Source organism: Phaseolus vulgaris, chromosome 1 (assembly GCF_051622355.1).
Source record: "Phaseolus vulgaris cultivar YP4 chromosome 1, ASM5162235v1, whole genome shotgun sequence".
Lineage (NCBI taxonomy): Eukaryota > Viridiplantae > Streptophyta > Magnoliopsida > Fabales > Fabaceae > Phaseolus > Phaseolus vulgaris.
Genome location: NC_143498.1, coordinates 41,332,960 through 41,356,552, shown reverse-complemented (window position 1 = coordinate 41,356,552; position 23,593 = coordinate 41,332,960). Strand labels below are relative to the sequence as shown.

Below are 23,593 nucleotides of genomic sequence, written 5' to 3'. Positions count from 1 at the left end.
TATAAATCCAGAACAGGAATCAAGTTAGCCAAGAACTTAAGCAGTTATACAACAATACACAGAAAAAAATCGGTTGTTTCTTCGAAACAATCAGTTGTTTATATTAGTTAAAAACACAAACAACTTAAAACAGAATTTAAACAAGTTCAAGGTAAGAGAGAATCACACAAACTGTTTATATTGGTTCACTCTTAAACCAAGAGCTACATCCAGTCCTAAAATACCACTAGGTAATCCACTAAGCAATCAAACCAGATTAAAAACCACAAACCACCAAAGTAGTGACCTTGAACCCTTCAAGAAATACACTACCTTTGGCAAACCACACCAAGAGTATTGATCTTGAACACCTCAAGAACACACAATACTCCTTGGCAACACAACACCAGAAATACAGTAGGTTTGAAAGGATTACACCTTATCACAGTACAATCTGAATTGAATACAATTGCAATCATATTCCACTCTCTCTTGAAAATCCAAAGCTTGAAAATCTGAGTTGAATACAATTGTTTAAAAGGGGGTTTTAAAAACTTTTTCAGGTTCATTGAAATTCTTTGTATAAATCCAGAACAGGAATCAAGTTAGCCAAGAACTTAAGCAGTTATACAACAATACACAAAAAAAATCGGTTGTTTCTTCGAAACAATTAGTTGTTTATATTAGTTAAAAACACAAACAACTTAAAACAGAATTTAAACGAGTTCAAGGTAAGAGAGAATCACACAAACTGTTTATATTGGTTCACTCTTAAACCAAGAGCTACATCCAGTCCTAAAATACCACTAGGTAATCCACTAAGCAATCAAACCAGATTAAAAACCACAAACCACCAAAGTAGTGACCTTGAACCCTTCAAGAAATACACTACCTTTGGCAAACCACACCAAGAGTATTGATCTTGAACACCTCAAGAACACACAATACTCCTTGGCAACACAACACCAGAAATACAGTAGGTTTGAAAGGATTACACCTTATCACAGTACAATCTGAATTGAATACAATTGCAATCATATTCCACTCTCTCTTGAAAATCCAAAGCTTGATATGAATCTTGAAATCTTAAAATCAAATTTGTCAAACTGAATTTCTCAAAGTGGTTTCTTACTTGTTTAAAAACATAAACAAACCATTTATATTTTCCAAAGATTGGTCAAAACATTTAATGAAGGAGCGTATTCAGTTAGAAAACATTTAAAACAGACTCACCATTCAAGACAAAATTCTGTTAGGATTTTCAAAGAAACAATCGGTTGAAATCACGAAACAACCGATTGTTTTGGCTTGACAGTTAAGTAAACCAAACCAAAATAGTTTTCAACCTTTTTCAAAACTCCTAAGAGTAAAACAACCGGTTGATTCAACAAAACAACGGGTTGTTTTTCACTTAGTTGGAAAAATACTTGATTTCAAAAAGGTTTTAAATCACATCAGTTTTAGATTCAACAAAGGAATAGATCACACTCTATTCTACTCATAGATCCCACCCAACCACAGCAGCAACTCCAGCCTTTCATCAAACACCTTGGATTTGGATTCTTTAAAGCACTTGATCATACTTGATCAACACGATCAATACTATCATTGGTGGATTTTTTTAGATAAGAAAATTTGAATTCAACAAGGAAAATGCATCTTCAAAGCATCATCTTGGTGGTTCTGCTACCACCTTGCTCCCTCTCATCAATCACATTTATAAATGAAGAGTTCTACATCAAAAACCCTACATGGGATGATTCATTCGTTAGTCCTCATATTTTCGGTTTGAAGGCTCCTAACATATTTTCAAAGCTTCATTATCATCATGCAAACTGATTATTTCATTAAACAATTGCAAAAACTAGAGTTGGTAGGCCAACTAACAACATGCTGAGTTGAGCTATTTGGATTTGGTTTAAAGTTCAAAAGTTAAGGTTCAACGAAAGTTCAATTCTTATGTGACTTTCCTATCGAGTTACCTTAGCTTGAAGAAAGGCATGAATGGTAGTCCTTCATTGTGAACAATTCATCAAACAAAAAAAAGGCAATAGGGTCGGGATAATTCTTGAAGGGTATGACAACATTTTCCTTGAACAAGTCATTCAATTCAACTTTGAGATATCGAACAACCATGTTGAATATGAAGCTTTGATCATGAAACTAAGACTTGCTCGAGAATTGAGTGTAAAGAAAATCAATTGCCAGAGCGATTTTCAGCTAATCATTGGACAAATATATAATGATTATCGAGCGAAGAATCCCTACTACAAAAATACTAACATATTGTTAAAAAATTTATGGGGAAATTTGATCAATTTAGCATTACTCATGTGCCAATAAAATATAATTATTACAACGATGTTCTCTCCAAGATAACTAGCACGAAAAGGATTGGGCATCATTGAGCTTTTATCCAAGAAACCTTGTGAGAGTCAGGACCATAAAGGCGTACTATAAGTAATACGGGCAACACCAACTGGATGATCCTAGTCATCACCTTTTTATAACAATGATGTTCTTCCTGACGATGTAAAAGAAGCCAAGAGAGTGATCCGAAAATCATCATTCTATATAGTGTATAACGGTGAACTCTTCGAAAGAGACATCTCGTCACCATTGCTAAAATGATTGGATGACAACCAAGCTAAATATGTGTTGGTCAAACTTCATAGCAAAATGTGTGGCATTCAGTAGCCTGTTGCATGGTTTCCTGAGTCATATGAGCATGATAATTGATAAGTACCTAATTTCAGTAATATTTCATATTAAAATATAGACACTTATGAGGATTTATTGCTAATTTACATATAAAATAATCCCTAATTTATGAATTTATACCTTTTTACATTTTTATGAGCTTTATTTGAATAAGAGCATTTAATTCTCAAATTTGGTGTTAATTGCATATTTCTAGGGAAGATTGAAGATTTGGAATAAAAGAGAATAATTTGAGCTAAAAATATAAAGTCGGAAGGTCCCAGAATGGAAAAAGATGCAAAGAAAGATTGGGCCTTTTTTATGTTTTATCATTTAGCCCATTAGCGCGACACAAGAAACAACCTAACCCTAGAAAACTAGGATAAATAGAGGGCTAGAGGCTCAACCCTAGTGTGCCAGATTGAGAGGAAAACACCATAGAGAAAATTGTAACCCAATTGGGAGAATGGAAGGTGCTAGAAGTATGCGTGGCTAATTCTACCCTTTGGGATTGGGAGTAATTTGCTCAAACTCTTATGTATTGAGGTGATATCTTATATATTAATATTCAGTTCTTGATTGATTATTGGTATTGTTGTTTTACTTTTAACTTTCCGTGACAAATTGAGAATCTTAAATCTGACCGAGAGGTATTTTTAGGGTTTGGACCTAAACATCAATACTTAGCATATTTGAGTGCTAGGGATAGACTTGAAATGTTAATTGTCATTAACTTCTGAGTGTGATTCTATGTTTTTTTTATAAATATGTGAGGGATCGCTATTTAGGAAACATTCTTAAGAATTTTATATGCAAGAGATCGATATAAATGAATTTTCTACGGGCATCAATTTCAATCAAAGAACTCAATATTAACATGCTAATCAAAATACATGAGAGTGGGAGAGATGAAACCTAATCTCTATTTTTCCAATTGAAGCAACTAATTCTTTGTTTGTTTTCTTATTGATCAGTGCCAACATAATCACTTCTAAACTCTTTTTATTGTTATGTTGTTATATTTAGCGAATATTGTACTTGATAATTTACTGTTCCTTGTGGGATCGACATCCGTCCTTAGGGATAATTATTACTTCTGACAAATGTGGTGCACTTGCCCTAAAAAGTCATCAATAATATTGACCAACATTTTGAAAGGATGTGCATGGCTTTATTGAAAAATGTTAAGAATGCCATAAGTTTGGAGCAATCTACACATTTCCTCTAGAATAATTGCACACCATAGTTAACCCTTTGGTTGTTTACGATGTAGGAAATGGATATACTTAGATCATATCCCCTTGTCACGTTAGGTAAACTTGTTAATGATGATCATTGATTATTTGACTTAGTGGATAGAAGTCAAACCCTTGATAATTATCACTACTCAATAGGTGCAAAAATTATTTTGGAAGAATGTCATATGTAGGCATGGTCTATCACATTTGATCATCATAGAAAATGGTCAACAATTCATAAACAAAAGATTTGAGCAATTCTTGCAATAATCGGTATAAAACACGGAGTATCATTTGTGGAACATCATTAAACTAACGACCAAGCTAAGACAACCAACAAGATAATCTTAAATGAACTCAAAAAGAAGATTGGTTCTGCCAAAGTTTAATGTGTGAAGAAATACCTGTCATACTATGAGATTATCACTGCACCCCTTAATCATCAACTTAGAAAACACTTTCTTAGTTAACTTACGAGTTGAATGCCATTATTCTAGTTAAATTTGAATAAACATCTTGGCGAAAATAGAATTTTGATACAAACAATAAGAATGACAACTTGATATTAGAATTAGACTCCATAAATGAAATAAGAGAAGAAGCCCGAGCAAGATAAGAGGTTGCTAAAGATAGGGCAACTCAATGTTATAAATCGCGTGTTAGAGAACAAACTTTTTACAAAGGCGACTTAGTATGACAAAAACTAAGAGAAGTTTGAAAAGACAAACATGAAGGGAAATTTTGTTAGGAATCCAAGTGAGTCTAAGCCTCACATTGAGTAAAAGTGAGAAAGTTGAGCAACATATAAAGGAAGAAGACCCATAAACTCGTTACCTTAAGGTTTTGGGTTGGAGGTGACATCAATTTGTTATGTAGGTTTGGTTCAGATCTCATGGTTGTGAGATCTCCCCGACAAGCATGTCTTGTTATGATGAACATCAATACAAGTAAGAATTCCTAGTGAGGTGTTCGTGGTTAAAATGCTTATACTCTAGGGGAAATGTTGAAGGGACTTGCACTTGAGGGAGAAATTGTTAGGAATCCAAGTGTAAGTATAAGTCCCACAATGGGTAAAAGCGAGAAAGTTGAGAAATATATAAAGGAAGCATAAACTCATTGTCTTAAGGTTTTAGGTTGAAAGTGTTGTTAATTCTTTATATGGGTTTGGCTTAGGTCTCATTATTGTGAGATTCCTCGGTGAATAACTGATGACTTTTTACGGCAAGTGCACCGCGTTTGTCAGAAGTAATAATTGTCCCTAAGGACGGATATCGATCCCACAAGGAACAATGAATTATCGAGTACAATATTCGCTAAATATAACAACAGAACAATAAAAAGAGTTTGAAGTGATTATGTTGGCACTGATCAATAAGAAAACAAACAAAGAATTAGTTATTTCAATTGGAAAAATAGGGATTAGGTTTCATCTCTCTCACTCTCATGTATTTTGATTAACATGTTAATATTAAGTTCTTTTATTGAAATTGATTCTCGATGAAAATTCATTTATATCGATCTCTCGCATATAAAATTCTTAAGAATGTTTCCTAAATATCGATCTCTAGCATACTTATAAAAACAACTTAGAAATCACAATCAGACGTTAATGGGAAATAACATTTCAAGTCTATCTCTAACACTCAAATATGCTAAGAATTGATGTTTAGGTCCGAACCCTAAAAATACCTCTCGGTCAGATTTAATATTCTCAATTTATCACAGAAATTTAAAATTAAAACAACAATACCAATAATCAATCAAGAACCGAATATTAATATATAAAATATCACCTCAATACGTAAGAGTTTGAGCAGATTACTCCCAATCCCAAAGGGTAGAATTAACCACGCATACTTCTAACACCTTCCATTCTCCCAATTGGGTTACAATTCACTCTATGGTGTTTTCCTCTCAATCTGACACACTAGGGTTGAACGTCTAGCCCCTTATTTATCCTAATTTTCTAGGGTTAGGGCGCTTCATGTGTCGCGCTAATGGGCTAAGTGATAAAACATAAAAAAAGATCAATCTTTCTATGCATCTTTTTCCATTCTGGGACCTTCCAGCTTTCTCTTTTTAGCTCAAATTATTCTTCTTTACTCCAAATCTTCAATCCTCCCTAGAAATCTGCAATTAACACCAAAATTGGGAATAAAGCTCATAAAAAATGTATAAATGTATAAATTCATAAATTATGGATTATTTTATATGTAAATTAGCAATAAATCCCCATAAGTGTCTATATTTTAATATGAAATATTACTGAAATTAGACACTTATCAATAACCCTCGAAAGAGCCAACAACTTGACACCTAATTGGGATGCCCCTTACCGAATAACCCTCCATTCAAAATGGAGCATACAAGCTCAAAGAATTAGATGGAAAATTCATACTAAGGACTTGGAATGCAACAACACACTTGAAAATATATTATAGTTAATCATTGTGAAAATGTACATTGTAAAATGATGATGTACTTTTTGTCCTTTAACTCTTTTTTTATCCCTAAGGAAGATCTTGTGAGTAAGATTTTAATGAAACACATTCTTAAATAAAATAATTTTTTTTGGAGAATCACTTGATTTCACAAAATCATAGTTATTTTGTATAATAATATCAAAGTTATTCGGTGTATATACTTAAATCCATTGAGTCAAAGTTATTCGGTGCAACTACATCAAATCAAAGTCATTTGATGTATACAATCAAACACATGGAATCCAAGTTATTTGATGCATATAACCAAACACATTGAATCCAAGTTATTTGACACTATACAACATATGAAAGGTATTCTATATATATAACTAATCATTGAAAGTAAACAATTGATGCTAATTATGTCGTTTAATGTAAACTACTAGAAAATCAAATCAAAGTTATTTAGTATATATATATATATATATATATATATTTAAGTTGTTTAAAGTAAATGACCAAAACATCATATTGAAGTTATTTTGTGTATATAGTTAAGTCGTTCAAAGTAAATAACTAAAATACCGAATCTAAGATATTTAGTGTAATCAATTTAGTTATTCAAAGTAAATGATTAAACATCAAATCAAAGATAATTAGTATTCAACTAAATTTGTTCAAAATAAACGACTAAACATTATATCAAAGATATTCAATGTAAAAATAACTAAAAATAAATTAATAACAAATCATCAACTATAATTGATCAATACAATAAAACTCGTTTATCTAACAAATCGGTATACCTTTAATTATTTACAAATTCCTATATTTGGAAGTTTATGTAACGACCAACTCCATAATATTGATAGAGATATTTATAACTTAATATAAAAATAATATATTTAATAAGTATCAAACAAATGATATATACTAGCAGGAATACATGCGCAACAAGTATCTGTATTTTTTATTTTTATTATTTGTATATATTTATGTTTAATATTAAAATTTGAATAAAAAATTGTCATTATTCGCACACTTATATTAAGATTATAAATTTATAGTTCATTTTAATAAATACAAATACATATGAGAAAACACATAAATTATCTAAGTACACGATATGCTGTGAAGGAAACATACCCGACATAATAGTTATATATGATAAAATTTATAAATGTCATACAAAATTATAACATAGAAGAAAACAGTAGTTTACAATGTCATGATTTTCCAATAATAAATTCTAAGATATCAAATAAAGATTGGTATTTAAGTTCTTTCATTTTTCCTATCATTTAAAAGTCTGCATCTTTTAGTATTTGACAATACTTGTATATTTTATTTTTTAATATTACAACAGCTATGTATCTATATTTTTAAATATTTTTATATCATAAAAAATATAGATATACATGCATGGTATATTAAAAATTATAACACACAAACATGCCATATATTAAAATATGCATATACATATATGTGTTTTCGTTAATAATAATAATTAGTTAATTATTAAAATTAGAGATTAAAGAAATAACAAATAACATAATTATTTACTATTCTAAACTTGATTTTTTTATACAGTATTTTGATGTTGTTTGTTAGGATAGACCTATTGGAGGAAAATAAAGAAAATATTTATTTTAAAAACAAATTGTATTTTTAAAATAATTAATTATAAATATATAAATTTCAAGATAATTACTTTCTGTACAAATAATTATATTAACATAATATATAAATATAGTTATTAATTTAAAAGATATAAAAAAACTATTTATAATATGTACACTTTTTCAGTTTTTTAATATTTATAAATATAATTATCAATAATATTTATATATTAATTATAAATTATCAATTTTTTTAAGAAAAATGAATACGGTATAAGAACTTTTTATCAAAGTGAATTAAATTATTTATATTCTTTTTGGTAATGCTAATAAATATATCAATTATAATCTTTTATTATTTAAATGTTATAATTTAAAATTAATATTAAAATATAATCACTAAATATACAAAACAACACTTCAATAATAATTCTAATTTGATTATATTTTGACTATAATATAACTATAATAATTTGACTATAATATCATTAGATTTTCTTTCTTGCACTCACATAAATATAATAATGATAGGAAGAAAAAAAATTATTAAAAGAAAGTATTTAAAAATATTATGTTAAAGAAATTGTCACTAACATGTATTCTGATTATGTATATGACCCTACAATATCAAACTATTGTATATAAAATTACTATTGACAAACAAAATTACTAATTTGTTAAAGTAAGATTCATCAATAAAGGTTGAAACTTAAAGAGATGAATATACAATGAAATCAACCTTTCACATTTATTTTTCCATAATCAACAATAAAGAGAAACACTCACCATATGTCTTCAATAGCGACATCGAAAGTTGTCGTGCAAGCCCTTGGCTCAAGTCATAAACATTTAGAGTAACCATGTGACCCTCATGCAGCCAAATATCAAATTTTAGATGTTAGGGAGAAACAGAAAATTATGAAATTGCCATCTCTCTTTGTTGCTTTCAGTGACATCGAAAAATCACCTGAATATACAATCATCCAAAGAAGAAAAAAAGTCAAATATCACCAAAATAAGTAAAAATTATAAATTATTATAGTTTAAATCAACTCATTGGTCCCTTTCTGAATCTGCGTCCGGTTTTATTAATAAATAGAATCTTGAAAATAAATACTACATTGATAAATATAAAATTTAAATGACACATAAAAGAAAGTATTGAAACATAACAGATGAATTTCCGGTGAGTGATATTGGTGAGAGAAGAAGTCGTCAGAGATTCCTCGGTTGGCCAACAAAATGAATGAATCATCCTATTTTTTTCTTTATGCTTGTATGAGAGATTTAAAAACAAAGAAATCACAATGCCAGATGATAATAAAGTAAACACTTTACATGAAAATGTGTCTCTCACTGTAGTGGAATAATCTATCTAATACTAGGAAGATGATGCGAGCAGGGACGATCTTTCAGATTAAAGTTTTTTTTTTCTCTATGCAAAACTTGGATTGATGCGATTTGAATAATTTTTTAATATCCCAAACAATATATCATTTTCGTACAACAATTTCATGTGATGGTAGAAGTGGTGGTGTTTCAATCCTAGATGACTTTGAAGGTTTTTGGTGAGTTCAACCATCTGAATCTTGTTATTGTATTAGAGAGCGAGACTATGTGTGCAAAAGAAAACCTACCTCAAGGAGGACTACACAACAAATATCTTTAATATTTTATTTAATAGAAAAGAAAATTAATTTAAAACATCTCATTTAACAACAAATATCTTTAACTTTTAATTAATTTTTAATTTAATAGAGCAGTTTAAACTCTCCACTCTCGATTAAGTAACGACAAATAAAATAAAATATTATTTAAAACAGTTAAAGTGGAAAATCATTTATACATACGTATATATATAATAACTATAATTTGTTATAATTGAATTATTTTATCTTATATACTAAATTACAAATACTTAATAATCAATTATATTGTTTTTTGTCTTTCTAACTATTTTAATCTTTATTCAAATAATCCAAAAAAATCTATTTTTATTAATTTTAGGGGAAGTACACTCTGAATTACTTTAATCCTCATATATTCTATCATATATATCTAGCTCGCACTAAACGCTACAGAATCCAATAATGGTCTGAAGTATCAACTATCAAAACGCAACATTGTCAACAACACACCTTTTTTGTGCCCTTTTCTGTTTGTTTTTAACTCTCTCTCTCACATTGTTCTGTGTGTATTATCTTTCGTGTGTGTTCACAATGAACAGCATCTCATCTCGCACGTTTGATTCTCACGCGATATGCAACCCTCACCGCCCCTTTTCATTCCGCCGCTTTCACCCCTCTCGAAACGTTGTCGTATGCTCTGCCAAGCCCATCGCGCCTCCTCCTACAAAGCTCGCCGCCGCCGACACTTCCGCCGCCCGCATCGGCTCGCTGAGCCAGGTCTCCGGCGTTCTAGGTTGCCAGTGGGGTGACGAGGGCAAGGGGAAGCTCGTTGACGTCTTGGCCCAACACTTCGAAATCGTTGCTCGCTGCCAGGTACTTGTGCAAGTTCTTTTCTTTTCCCCTAGTTGCGAATCGTGGTTGTTAGGGAAACTCGATGTAATTAGTGGGTTGTGGTGGAAGTGTTGTGTTAGGGTTCATTTGTCTGTTTAGCAGTGCCTTTTGTTTAAGGTTTTTGATGTTTTGATTCATTCTTTTTTTTTGCAATAATTTATTATAAGAACTACACTAAGTTGATTTTTGAATTAGGTGTGCCGTCAATTTGTGCCTGAATCTGCAGTGATGTCATTTTCGTTTCTGAAATTATCAAATAATGTTTATTTTAGTTCTTCGTTGTTACCAAGGGACAGTGGTTTTTGACTTTTGAGTCCCTGAAATTACAAAAAGTAAGAATTCAAGAGAGAAATGTTTAATAATATACTGTCTAATACACTCTTTTGAACATCCTTTCTACTAGTGGTTGAAATTTATTTTAAATTATAAATTTTCTTTAGTCTGGTTTCTTGTTTAATGAGTATTATATATGGTTTTGTAGCTTCAATTAAATTTTAACCTAGAGAATCTGTTTTTCTCTTAAAATGATTGATGTCTGGTAATTTAGATTGCGATACTATTAATTTTAGGGATTATTTTGGTGTATTGAGTTTGGCTTTGTTTGGTGTTGGTTTGTTTTTTTAGTTGTTGCTTTGCACTGATAATTTTTGGTAATTAATGTATTTCTCAGGGTGGAGCTAATGCTGGGCATACTATCTACAATGCAGAAGGGAAAAAGTTTGCACTTCATCTTGTTCCTTCTGGTATTCTCAACGAGGATACTCTGTGTGTTATTGGGAATGGGGTTGTAGTGCACGTGCCGGGGTTGTTTAAAGAGATTGATGGTCTTGAGTCTAGCGGGGTTTCTTGCCAGGGAAGGATATTGATATCTGATCGTGCTCACCTGTTGTTTGATTTCCACCAATTAGTGGATGGGCTTAGAGAAGCCGAGCTTGCTAAATCTTTCATTGGCACCACCAAGAGAGGCATTGGACCCTGCTACTCCAGCAAGGTTAACCGCAATGGCATCCGAGTGGGCGATTTGAGGCACATGGATACTTTTCCCCAGAAGCTTGATCTTATATTGTCAGATGCAGCATTGAGGTTCAAAGATTTTAACTACGGTCCAGACGTGCTAAGGGAAGAAGTTGAAAAATACAAGAGATATGCTGAGAGGTTGGAACCATTTATTGCTGATACTGTACATGTCATGAATGAGGCGATAACACAGAAGAGGAAGATCTTGGTTGAAGGAGGACAAGCAACAATGTTGGACATTGATTTTGGAACTTATCCTTTTGTTACATCTTCTAGCCCATCAGCAGGCGGGATATGCACTGGTCTTGGTATTGCTCCAAGGGTTATTGGTGATTTAATTGGAGTGGTATGTGGATATTTATCTGTTTTTATTGTTTATTTATTGGAGTTGATGGTGATATTTTTTTATTTTGTCGAAATTGTCTTTTTTGTATTTTTCCTTTTCTTCTTATAAGTAATGGTTCCTTACTACCAAACTTGTTTCTGTTTTTTTGTGTTAAAGAATATAATGTCTCCAAATTAAGCTTATACAGGCAGAATGGTTTATTAGTTTTATTTTGGCTGTGCAGGTGAAAGCATACACTACAAGAGTTGGTTCTGGACCTTTTCCTACTGAAATTCTGGGTTCAGGGGGTGATCTCCTCAGATTTGCTGGGCAGGAGTTTGGCACAACTACTGGCCGTCCTCGGCGGTGTGGTTGGCTTGATGTAGCTGCCTTGAGATTTTCATGTCAGATAAATGGTTTTTCATCGTTGAATCTTACCAAGCTGGATGTTTTATCAGATCTTGAAGAAATTCAGTTGGGTGTCTCTTACAAACTTGCTGATGGCACCCTTGTCAAATCTTTTCCTTCTGACCTCCGTCTTCTTGAGCAATTGAAGGTAACTTTTTTTCATCTTTCCCTCCACTCCATTATTCTTCCACCTCTTTAATTCTGCTCCTTATGGATCACCAACTAAATGCTTTGATTTGATATATTCTAACATAAATCAGCACTTGAAGGAACAGTTTTTCAAGGAAGGTAAAGGTCTAATTGCTTAGGAATTTTGTTTTACATTCTCTTATGTTTGTTTGTGTTTTATGTTCTAGGTGGAATATGAAGTACTTCCAGGATGGAAGTCTGATATTTCTTCCATAAGAAACTACTCTGACCTTCCAAAAGCTGCACGGCAATACGTGGAAAGGGTAGAAGAACTTGTGGGGGTCCCTATCCACTACATTGGTGTTGGACCTGGACGTGATGCCCTCATATACAAATGATTTTTCATGTTGAATTTGCATGCCTCTGTAGTAAGTTGAGGCTTTTTTTGCGGTGGAGGTGCTTATTCCCTCTAACATTCTCATAGTTTAGGGTTGAAAACACATTTGCGGTGACGAGTGAGGATCACCTACATGATGTAATATGCTGCTAGCCGTTGTGAATGGCATTTTGGGTTCATATAGAAATTTGATTCAGGGTACTTCACCGTCTAATTTTGCAATACTTGTCATCAATGATGAGTATGAATTAGATGTATGGTGATAACATGTGTCCCCTTATTGTGTTACTCATGTAGTAGAAAATAATGTTGTACTTACAGCGACCCAAAGGCTTTGCTTTCAAGTAACTATCAACAAAATTTCATCTTGGTTTTTAGGGGTTCAGATTTCTGTGTGCCTTCATCTCTTGCTGCTTGTTTTGCTTACATTTTCAATTGCGACTTTGCATTTTTTTGAATGAAAAGTAATACGATTTTTTAGCAAAAACTGAATAATAATAAATGATTGGACATCACACGCTTGATGTCTAATTGAATACATTTTTCTACAAGGGTATACAATAGAGGAAAATATTTTTATCCGTAAAAGTTATCTTACTACAATTGTTTTGAAAGCTTATTTTCAATATATGTATTTATATATAAATTAATTTTTATATCCAATAAATAAATCAATTTTAATTTACAAAAACTCATTAATTTATTTGTTTTCTATTCTGTATGAAAAGGTTTATTAAAACATACACTTAGGTGTAATGCGAAGGAGTAGTTAGACGCTCGCTGTTTTGGCTATTGCACGGTCATAAATAAACGAGTTGTCTTTTTTTTTATGAGTAACTTGTTATTCACGGTATAATTTTGTATCGTAAAAGTAATGTTTTTTAGAAATACAGTTGATATATAGAAGTTTTTAAAAAATAAAATTTATTTAATTAAAAAGTCAGAATAAAATAATATAAAAGAATGAGATGCTCGGACTCTTCTAGTCTCCTTCAAAGTATAATATGTCAAGTCGAATGAAAAGTTTAATATCATAATATTTTGGAAAAGATAATTGAAAATAAAAAGGAATCTATTCCCTATGGAGTACAAAGAATATAAGATTAAGTATTTGTTTGAATTTTAGATGAAAAAATTAAGTTGAGTTAAATTTAAATGGAGTTGAATTCTTTTTATTGTAGATTTAAATTAATTAGAGTTTGAAATTAATTTTGCTTCCACCTATATCTAAATAAAAGTGTAAAACATATTGATACATTATTTAATAAAATTAAAAAATAGTTTGGGTATTTAAATTGAAATCAAAATCTACCTTTAATATTAAAAATTGGTTTGAGTGGGAGTTCGGAATATATCCTAAATAATAGAAAAAATGAGAAAGAAAATTATTGGAGGGTATAAAATTAAAGTAAAATTACACTGTTGTCCTTTAAGATAAATTATACTTATCTATGGTGGAATTTTTATTTTCTTTACGAATGAAAGGGTGGTAAGCGCTAGCTACACTTTATGTGGGTGTTGAATGCCGACATTTTTTCCCCAAATCTCCAATAACTATTTATCAAAGTATTATTAATTACTATTAATAAATAAAATTTATTGAATAAATTTTAAACAAATTGACTTTAAATGCTATTAAATTTAACTTTAATAAAAATTATTATTATCATTATTATTAATGATTTACATAAACATTTACTATAAGAAACAATTTGCAATGATAATTGATATCAATTATTAATTTAATATTAAAGTTAAATTTGTTTTTGGTACAAAAATATTTTTATAAATTATTAATGATAATATTAGAAATTATTATTAATAATGATCGAAGTAAACTTTGTAATTTATGATTAAAGTTTTAAATAATTAAAAGTGAATATAAATTATATAAGACAAATTAAAGCAACTCTTAATTAAAACTTGAAATTTGGATATAATATAAATATAAATAAAATAAAATGGATAAGATAGAAAATAAATAAATCTGGAACCATGTGTGATATATCATATTATTATTAATATTTTTATATTATTCATTGTTATATTTTTATTATTTTTTATTAATATTAAAGTTAATATTAACATATACTTAATATAGTATATAGTAATAACTTTTCTCATCTCTTGGTTGGTGATAGGAGCAAAAGTCATTTAAATAAAAAAAATAATGAGATCCATTCTAAGTATTGACTAAATTTTTTTATATGTGTAAATACTTCAATTTTGCTCTAATATATTTTTTAGGGAACAAAAATTCTTTAAAGTTTGATGTTTGAACAAGACAAAAGATATGTGCTACCTCATAATTAATTTTTAGGTGAGCGGATTCGTGAACGACTTTATCATTGTAAACTTAATTTTTTATCGATATTTTATTTTTATTACTTCTTTTGAGTTAGTTAGTGTAATTTAACATTTGTATAACTTTATAGAATATGTTAGTTAATGTGGATGTGAGTTGCTGCACCATTTTTCTTTGTTAAAAATAGGAGGACTATCACTAACGATTGCACCTCAAACATAATTATCAAACTTGCTAGGATTGTGAGTCTCACATTGAGTATAAATGAAAAATATGAACAATATATAAGAAAGAACAACCACAAACATATTAACTTAAGGTTTTAGGTTGGAGATGGTGTCTTAGTCTCATAATTAGTTTACTCATAGCTTGTTGATGTGTGTATTGTAACAAAGGACGATTTGCATCAAGATGTACGATGCATGAATAGAAACTACAATGTGTTAATTTATATGGAAGTTAAGTTAGTTTGAACCTAATTTGAATAAAAAAATCTCATGCATTTGTTTAATTATAATTTTGCATTGTAGTACAAATCAAATTATTATAGTGATAAAGATTTAATCTTCATAATGTTGTCCAACAAATAAGATTTTAGGAGTGGGGTTAGAGATCTTTGCACATATTTGATTGTTGCACAATATGTCATGCATCGTGCATGACAGGACAATCATCTAATCTTTGAGATGATACTTGGATCAATTTTTGTTGATGTCACATAGGACATGACTCTGTCAACAAGGTTACATTAAACCCTAAACCCTAAAGACACATTTGACACATGACATTCACTTCAATTTGTATGTCTGATATCTGACACTTACCTCAATTTGCATGCCTGACATGTGACAATAGTTTGAATATGTTTGTCTAACATGTAAAACTGACCTTAAAGCACATGTCTAAAAAGTGGTATTTGTCTAAAATCACATATTTGACACAAGTCACTCATCTCAATCTTCATGTCTGATACATGATACCGATCTCACTTCACATATCCAACATGTGTCACTTTACATGTTTGACATGTGGAACTCATCTTAATCCACATGTCTGGTGTTGCAAAACAGATCTATGATATTACAAAATAGAAAACATAAAAAACAGAGTATGTGCAGATTTTTCGGAGGTAGTGGAAGATGTTACCGTTGCAGAGATTCTCGGGGGTAGTGGAAGGGAGGTTGTGGAAGAGGTTGTGAAAATGCAACAACTCTACGAAATATCCACAAAATCCTTTACCGTTGCGAGATAGGGTTCTCTTTGGTTCGTTTGCAAGATTGGGTCTTCCACGTTCGTTGCACGTCTTCCCCCTCTTTAGGTTGACTCCCACCTTTAGCGGCATGTCTCCGGCGTCACCTCCACCTGAACCGCACTCTCCTGTTCTAGTGGGTTGTTGAACTTCTCACCTTGCCTATAAATAAGAGGCACGGGAATGCTCAAGAACACACCTTCTCTACCTTTCATATTCAGCAACTCAACGTTGCAACATTTCTTCTTCCTCCCACTTATTCACAATTTTCTCTTTCTCTCTCTCTTCATTCATTATTTTAATTTATTATATTTATTTTTCTGAGTACATTGGGTTCTTACTCTATCAAGAGTAAGAACCCAATGTATCCTGGGGGACTTGTGCAACACACCGCGGATAAGTCCTTACAGACAGTGATTACTCACACCTCGAAAAACCAATTTTGTTTGTTTTAAAGCCTCATTTACTACATCTGGTTCATGAAACTTGTCTTAATCCACATGTTCAACATATGTCACTTTTCACAATTCACATTTTTAACCAATACTTTACACCCCTGTATGATAATGAGTTTGCTCCAAGACACACATAGTTATTGTTTGAGCCATGACAACATAATTTTTGAGTCAATTAAGGTTATTGATAATGCGTGTGAAATCCTGCAACAAATGACACATTGTCATTGTTTTAGTAAATGTGTCTTCATATTTTGGTGCAATCTACACCATTCAATTTATTGCCATATTAAAGGACATAAATGTAAAAATACAAACATATTCTCCGTAACTTACTAAACTCAAACCAAAATGAACATGCACAACAAATAGAAATAAACAATTGACTTCATCTAAATTATGTCCTATAACTTGTTTATGTCAATCTTCAAGTATTACAAAATCACCACAGATATTAAATTTCAATATTTAGATACCTTAAAAATACACCTTTAAAAGTGTGAAGTGGATAGTTACTTGTGTTATGAATATTTTTTTTTTGGAAGAGTCATCAATAAAACTGTTTTTTCACCTTTCATTATTATTTATATAAATGTTCTCTTCTACATTTTAATTTTAATTTTTCCACCTTCTCTTTCATGTTAATTGATAATATTGAGCGTTTCTAATATTATATTTAATAATATTAATTTTTTTTATCAAAATACGGACAAAACATAAGTACTATTATTATTCAAAACTCTAAGTTATATATATATATATATGTGTAAAATAAATTAAATAATTAATTTATATTACCCACCTAACTTTCCGATATCAAATACACAATAACTTTATCACAATTAAATATTGATTATTTTTAATCCGCAGAATTTAATTATATAAAATTTTATATTTTCCAAAAACTTGAAAATAAATTTTTTATTTTGCTCATCATATTAGTAGGCACATAAAATTAATCGCATTTACTTATTAAACTATCCATTAAAATTAAAATAATATTTCTAGTTAAATAATCAAAATATAAAATAGCTGTAAAATATTAACAGTTTCATTAATAAAATGAATATTTTAATTAATTTTATTTCAATATAATTTTTAAGCTAAATATATAAACGAGATATATTTCTATCTATATATTATTTCGTAAATTATATAAATAAATCAATAAATTTGTTAATTTAAATTTTATTTCTTGAGTAGTAATTAGTTATTTAAATTAAAAAAAATTTAAAATTTCATTTCCAATGATTTTTTTTGTATAAATCATTATTAAAAAAACTAATTTTTATTTAAAAATGAAATTAAATAAAAATATTTGGTATTAATTCATATTTAAAAATTCATTTTAAATTATTACAATATTTAATATTAATTTATATTGAATTGTTAAACTTAATTACTTGTATTCAAACAAAACGTTAAATATTAATACTAATTATTCATATAAAATTTATCAAACAAATAATTGAAAAATAAATAAATTCCATCATTTTCAATTGAGTACAAAATATCTGACAACAATATACTTTTTCGAATGTTCCCATAAGTTTGGAATTTGGTTCCTTGCGTAAATGTGCCATCTTTCTTACAGTGTATAGAATGGAATTAATGAATCTTCAGATTCTTACAAATTTATATAATTAATTGAGATTCTCTACTATTTTGTTCTTTTTATAATTGTAAATTTTTATTTTTTTTGTAGCTACCTTATTATCTTAAAAACATATTCTTAAGTGGTTGTTTAGGTGTAAAAAACATCTATAATATGCTATCCAGAGAATTATTAGTTGGGAAAAAGATTGGTTAAACGCCATCTTATATATAGAAATATTGTGGACGTTGACCTGCCGTACAGGTTCAAACAAGAACTACGTGTCAAATGAATTTCTCACAAAACAGTGTGCAAAATGAAATGGTCAGATCCATTTCCAAGATTTAAACACATGTTGTATTGTACTGAAGTTTTCATTTTCTGTGTCAGTTTTATATCTGCAATTCATATACAGTATCAATGGAGAGTGGAGTCAGTGGTAAGAAAGCATCACATCCACCATCTTCGCAGCAATTCATTTCTGTTACCACCCATCTGCTTTATTTGGAAAAGGTATCTACTTTAATCTCTCTCTCCTATAGTCAGTGGTAAGAAAGCATCACATCCATCTTCGCCACATGTTTTTGAATTATGTTATCCTAATTGAATCCTCTGTCATAAAAAGTGGGATAAAAAGCTTATGTTTGGAATTATTTAGAACCTGAAATGATTCATAGATTGAATATTTTTTCTTACTTGTCCTCTTTATGTAAATGTTGTGGAACACTTGGCAGATATTGCATGTAAATAACGGATTTAGAAGCAGTTGTATGCCATCTAATTGCAATTTGCAAGTGTTGAAGGGGTTAAGAGTGCTAAAGATCGTAGGTAGGGAAGAGTGGTTTATGGGATTTGTTGTTTGATTTGTTTTGTTTTTGGGTAAGGAAACTGGGGAATCAAGCATAGGAGTGTCTCAAGAGAGGGTGACAGAGGATGCTGAGAAATATGAATTGGAATTTGATGATTCTCCCATAGAGCAAGTGAGGCTAACAGTTCCAATCACTGATGACCCTACTCAGCCAGCATTAACATTTAGGACATGGGTTCTGGGGTTGGCATCATGTGTGTTTCTTGCCTTTGTGAACCAATTTTTGGGCTACAGAACCAACCCTTTAAAAATCTCTTCAGTCTCAGCACAGATTGCTACACTCCCTCTTGGCAAACTGATGGCTGCAACTCTTCCAACTAAACCAATCCGAGTGCCATTCACGAAATGGTCATTTTCAATGAATCCGGGGCCATTCACTTTGAAGGAGCATGTGCTTATCACCATCTTTGCTACATCTGGATCTAGTGGTGTTGATGCAGTCGACGTCATCACAATTGTTAAGGCTTTCTATCACAGGAGCATTCATCCAGTAGCAGCTTATTTGTTAGTACTGTCAACCCAAATGCTTGGGTATGGATGGGCTGGGATTTTTAGAAGATTCCTAGTTGACTCCCCTTTTATGTGGTGGCCTGAAAACCTTGTGCAGGTGTCTCTATTCAAGGCATTTCATGAAAAAGAAAAAAGACCTAAAGGAGGATACACTAGGATGCAATTCTTTTTCCTAGTCTTTGTAGCGAGCTTTGCCTATTACACTCTTCCAGGGTACCTTTTCCAAGCAATATCAACCATCTCCTTTGTTTGCTTGATTTGGAATGATTCCATCACAGCCCAACAAATTGGTTCAGGCATGAATGAAATTGGCATCGGCTCATTTGGCCTCGATTGGAACACTGTTGCAGCCTTCTTAGGTAGTCCTTTAGCTGTACCTGGCTTTGCCATCATCAACATGTTAATAGGATTTATGCTGGATATCTATGTTCTGATTCCCCTTGCCTATTGGAGCAATTTATATGATGCCAAAAGGTTCCCCCTCATTAGTTCTCACACGTTTGACTCAACTGGTGTAACATATAATGTTACCCGGGTTCTAAATCCCAGAACTTTTGACATTGATTTGGATAGTTATAACAATTACAGCAAGATCTATCTTAGTATCACATTTGCATTTGAGTATGGATTAAGCTTTGCAACTTTGACTGCCACTATTTCCCACGTTGTCCTCTTCCATGGAGATATGATTCTTCAGACGTGGAGGAAGACAACAAGAGCACCAAAAGAACAACTTGGAGATGTCCATACAAGAATTATGAAGAGAAACTACGAACAAGTCCCTGAATGGTGGTTTGTCACCATATTGATCCTTATGGTTGTTGTGGCCTTGGTTGCTTGTGAATGCTTTGGGAAGCAACTCCAACTGCCATGGTGGGGAATTTTACTTTCTCTAACAATTGCATTAGTCTTCACCTTACCAATTGGGATTATTCAAGCTACAACAAATATAAAAATAGGACTCAACGTGATTTCAGAGTTAATAATTGGATACATTTACCCAGGAAAGCCCCTTGCTAATGTAGCCTTCAAGGTTTATGGACATGACAGCATGCTACAGGCACTGGCGTTTCTCAGTGACTTCAAATTAGGCCACTACATGAAAATTCCTCCTAAGTCTATGTTCATTGCACAGCTTGTAGGCACAGTTGTTGCTTCATCTGTCTACTTTGCCACATCTTGGTGGCTTCTCACGTCTATTGAAAACATTTGTGATGAAGCATTGTTGCCAAAGGGTAGTCCATGGACATGCCCAGGTGACGATGTGTTCTATAATGCTTCAATTATATGGGGAGTTGTAGGACCACAGAGAATGTTTGCCAAGGATGGTGTTTACCCTGGGATGAATTGGTTTTTCCTCATTGGTCTACTTGCTCCCATTCCAGTGTGGTTGCTTTCTTGTAAATTCCCCAACCACAAGTGGATTCAACTCATCAACATTCCCATTATCGCTGCAGGTGCATGCAACATTCCACCAGCCAGATCAGTGAATTATATTACATGGGGAACTGTTGGAATCTTCTTCAATTTCTATGTATATAGAAAGTTTAAGGCATGGTGGGTCCGGCATACTTACATCCTTTCAGCTGCTTTAGACACTGGAGTTGCTTTCATGAGTATGATCCTTTATTTTACCCTTCAATCTAATGGTATTTTTGGTCCATCCTGGTGGGGTCTTGATGCAGACCACTGCCCTTTGGCCAAATGCCCTACAGCTCCAGGTGTATTTGCCGAGGGATGCCCTCTTCTTTGATTTCCATATTTGTATGCAATCACCCATATTTCCTAGTGAATATGATATTTTTTTGGGTGAGTTCAAGGTATGATATTGGACATTAAATGTACTTGAAGTCTAAATATTCACATTCTAGCTCTGCTGATTGTAAAGTATAATAGAATATCGAAAAAAGATATTGAACTTGAGAGCAGAACAAGCAAGAAAGATTTTTTAAACGAACTAAGATTGTGTTTTACTTTGATTTCTTTGTATTAAAGCTATCAGTGTATCATATTTCATTCTTGCATGCCACAGGAGGCAAGTGGAAACTAAAAGTATTGATTTTAGAGTTTTGTGATGAAGACAAATATGTAGTGATTAGTAAGAATGACTACTTATGTTGTTATCCATCATCAGTTATACTTTGGGCTTCTCCAGAAATTTGATTCAGGATATTATTATTAGACAATGCATTGCAGTTTGTTTGATGATCTTTCAATTTTATAAGAAAAAATGGATAAATGTGTTTGCAATTTTGTTACTATTTTTAACGCAGTGAGAAATCGCATATAAATGCAACCACATTTCAAACACAAAATCACCTAGTTGATCGTTTTTTTAAACCTTGGTTAAGATAAAGGGGAGGGTAGTTGTCTGATTAAAGAACAACATCAATAATGCTTTATTGAACTTTTCTTATCAGGTTGAAAGCCATGTTAACCAACACAATTAATTGTGCCATCGAAAGAGATGCTCATAAAGTTTGCTTCTAAAATGGATTAGATTTAGACAAACTTTAATAGAATTGTAAAAATATAAATTTTTGAATAAGTAATCTAAAAGCCAAAAGTACTTCAAGATTAACTGTTTTGGAAGTGAAAATATATACATTTAAGATTTCACAATTCAAAATAAATTTTTTCACTTCTAGGCTAATTCAGAAGTATGTTTGACTTTCGGATTATGTAATTTTGTTAGAAATAATATTTTTATTTTCGAATTACATGTTCCAAAAAGTGATAAATTCTATTATGATAGGAATGATGTTTATGTTTTGTAGGGTAGCATTTAACCTTTCATTGTCATATTGAGGTTCAATACAACAAATTGATAAGCAAGAAAGGAAGTCATGTTTATTATTAAGTTGTGAAAAGGAGGCAAATACATATGTTACACAACTTTTATACAACTAACTACAACTAGAACGAAGAAATGTTATTATTTATTTAAATGCGTGGTAAACTAGTGAGCAATGATAGATGGTGAATTATGAAATTACTTTGTGAATCATAATCATGAGCTAACAAATACATTAGTAGGTTATTTATTTGCTGACACATTAAAAACTAATGAGCAATCAATATTTGTTAACACGACTAAAAGTCTAGTGAAGTTGGGAACATTTTACTAACTTTAAAGGAAAACAACTAACATAATGTCAAAACTATATTTCAAGTGTACAATGTGATATATGCATAACGAATATCTTGAAGAGGATAAAAAACTAAATGTTGTTAATAATATTGTTGAACAAGAGCTTTGATGTCTCTAAATCTCTATGAATTGCTTGAAGGCTGGATGTAGCTTGTGTGTGTGAGTTCTGAGTAGTTTGAACCTGTAAATCCACTCTTAGTTAGGATTTACCGTTGGTTTAAATCAAATTCTTTTGAAAAAAAGTGTTTTGCAAAAAAGTGGAAAAACAACCAGTTGTTTTATCGTTTCAATCGGTTGTTTGACACTTAGTGGTTTTTGAAACAGGTTTTGACAAAGCTTGAAATTGGTTGACTTGCTATCAACCCAATTCAATCGGTTGTTTCGACAATTCAACCGATTGTTTTTTGAAAATTCTTAACAAAATCTATTAAGTTTGGTAAATCTGTTTTAATTGATTCAAAACTGATTTGGCTCCTTCATTAAATGTTTTTAACTGCCTTTTGAAGTTTAAATAGTTCGTTTTACGCTCCTGGTAGTAAGGATTTGAGATTAATCTTTTGAAGTTAGTTTTTTCCAAGATTTACATCAAACTTTGATTAAACTTGTCTAAGAGTGGAATATGACTGTTGTGTTCTTATTCTCTCTTGATTTGTATTTCTGTAAAGAAATGTGTTTCATGGAGTCAGAGGTTGTTCTGATTTGTGGTG

General features: G+C 31.2%; 2 protein-coding genes across 2 annotated transcripts; both read left to right on the top strand.

Moving 5' to 3' along the window:
• Positions 1 to 10,026: 10,026 nt before the first annotated feature.
• ADSS (adenylosuccinate synthase) lies at positions 10,027 to 13,139 on the top strand. Its single transcript, XM_068616629.1, has 4 exons — positions 10,027 to 10,460; positions 11,149 to 11,841; positions 12,065 to 12,376; positions 12,585 to 13,139. Exons 1-4 carry the CDS (start codon positions 10,179 to 10,181, stop codon positions 12,753 to 12,755), a joined length of 1,458 nt encoding a protein of 485 aa, XP_068472730.1. The 5' UTR covers positions 10,027 to 10,178; the 3' UTR covers positions 12,756 to 13,139.
• Positions 13,140 to 18,615: 5,476 nt separating this feature from the next.
• On the top strand, positions 18,616 to 21,811 carry LOC137814077 (oligopeptide transporter 5). Its single transcript, XM_068616627.2, has 2 exons — positions 18,616 to 18,870; positions 19,242 to 21,811. Exons 1-2 carry the CDS (start codon positions 18,778 to 18,780, stop codon positions 21,486 to 21,488), a joined length of 2,340 nt encoding a protein of 779 aa, XP_068472728.1. The 5' UTR covers positions 18,616 to 18,777; the 3' UTR covers positions 21,489 to 21,811.
• Positions 21,812 to 23,593: the final 1,782 nt, after the last annotated feature.

Coding starts and splice junctions, on each gene's coding strand:
- ADSS (XM_068616629.1), top strand. CDS start 10,179: ATGAACAGCATCTCATCTCGCACGTTTGATTCTCACGCGATATGCAAC. Junction 10,461..11,148: donor AAATCGTTGCTCGCTGCCAG/GTACTTGTGCAA, acceptor TGTATTTCTCAG/GGTGGAGCTAATGCTGGGCA. Junction 11,842..12,064: donor TTGGTGATTTAATTGGAGTG/GTATGTGGATAT, acceptor TTGGCTGTGCAG/GTGAAAGCATACACTACAAG.
- LOC137814077 (XM_068616627.2), top strand. CDS start 18,778: ATGGAGAGTGGAGTCAGTGGTAAGAAAGCATCACATCCACCATCTTCG. Junction 18,871..19,241: donor ATCTGCTTTATTTGGAAAAG/GTATCTACTTTA, acceptor TTTTTGGGTAAG/GAAACTGGGGAATCAAGCAT.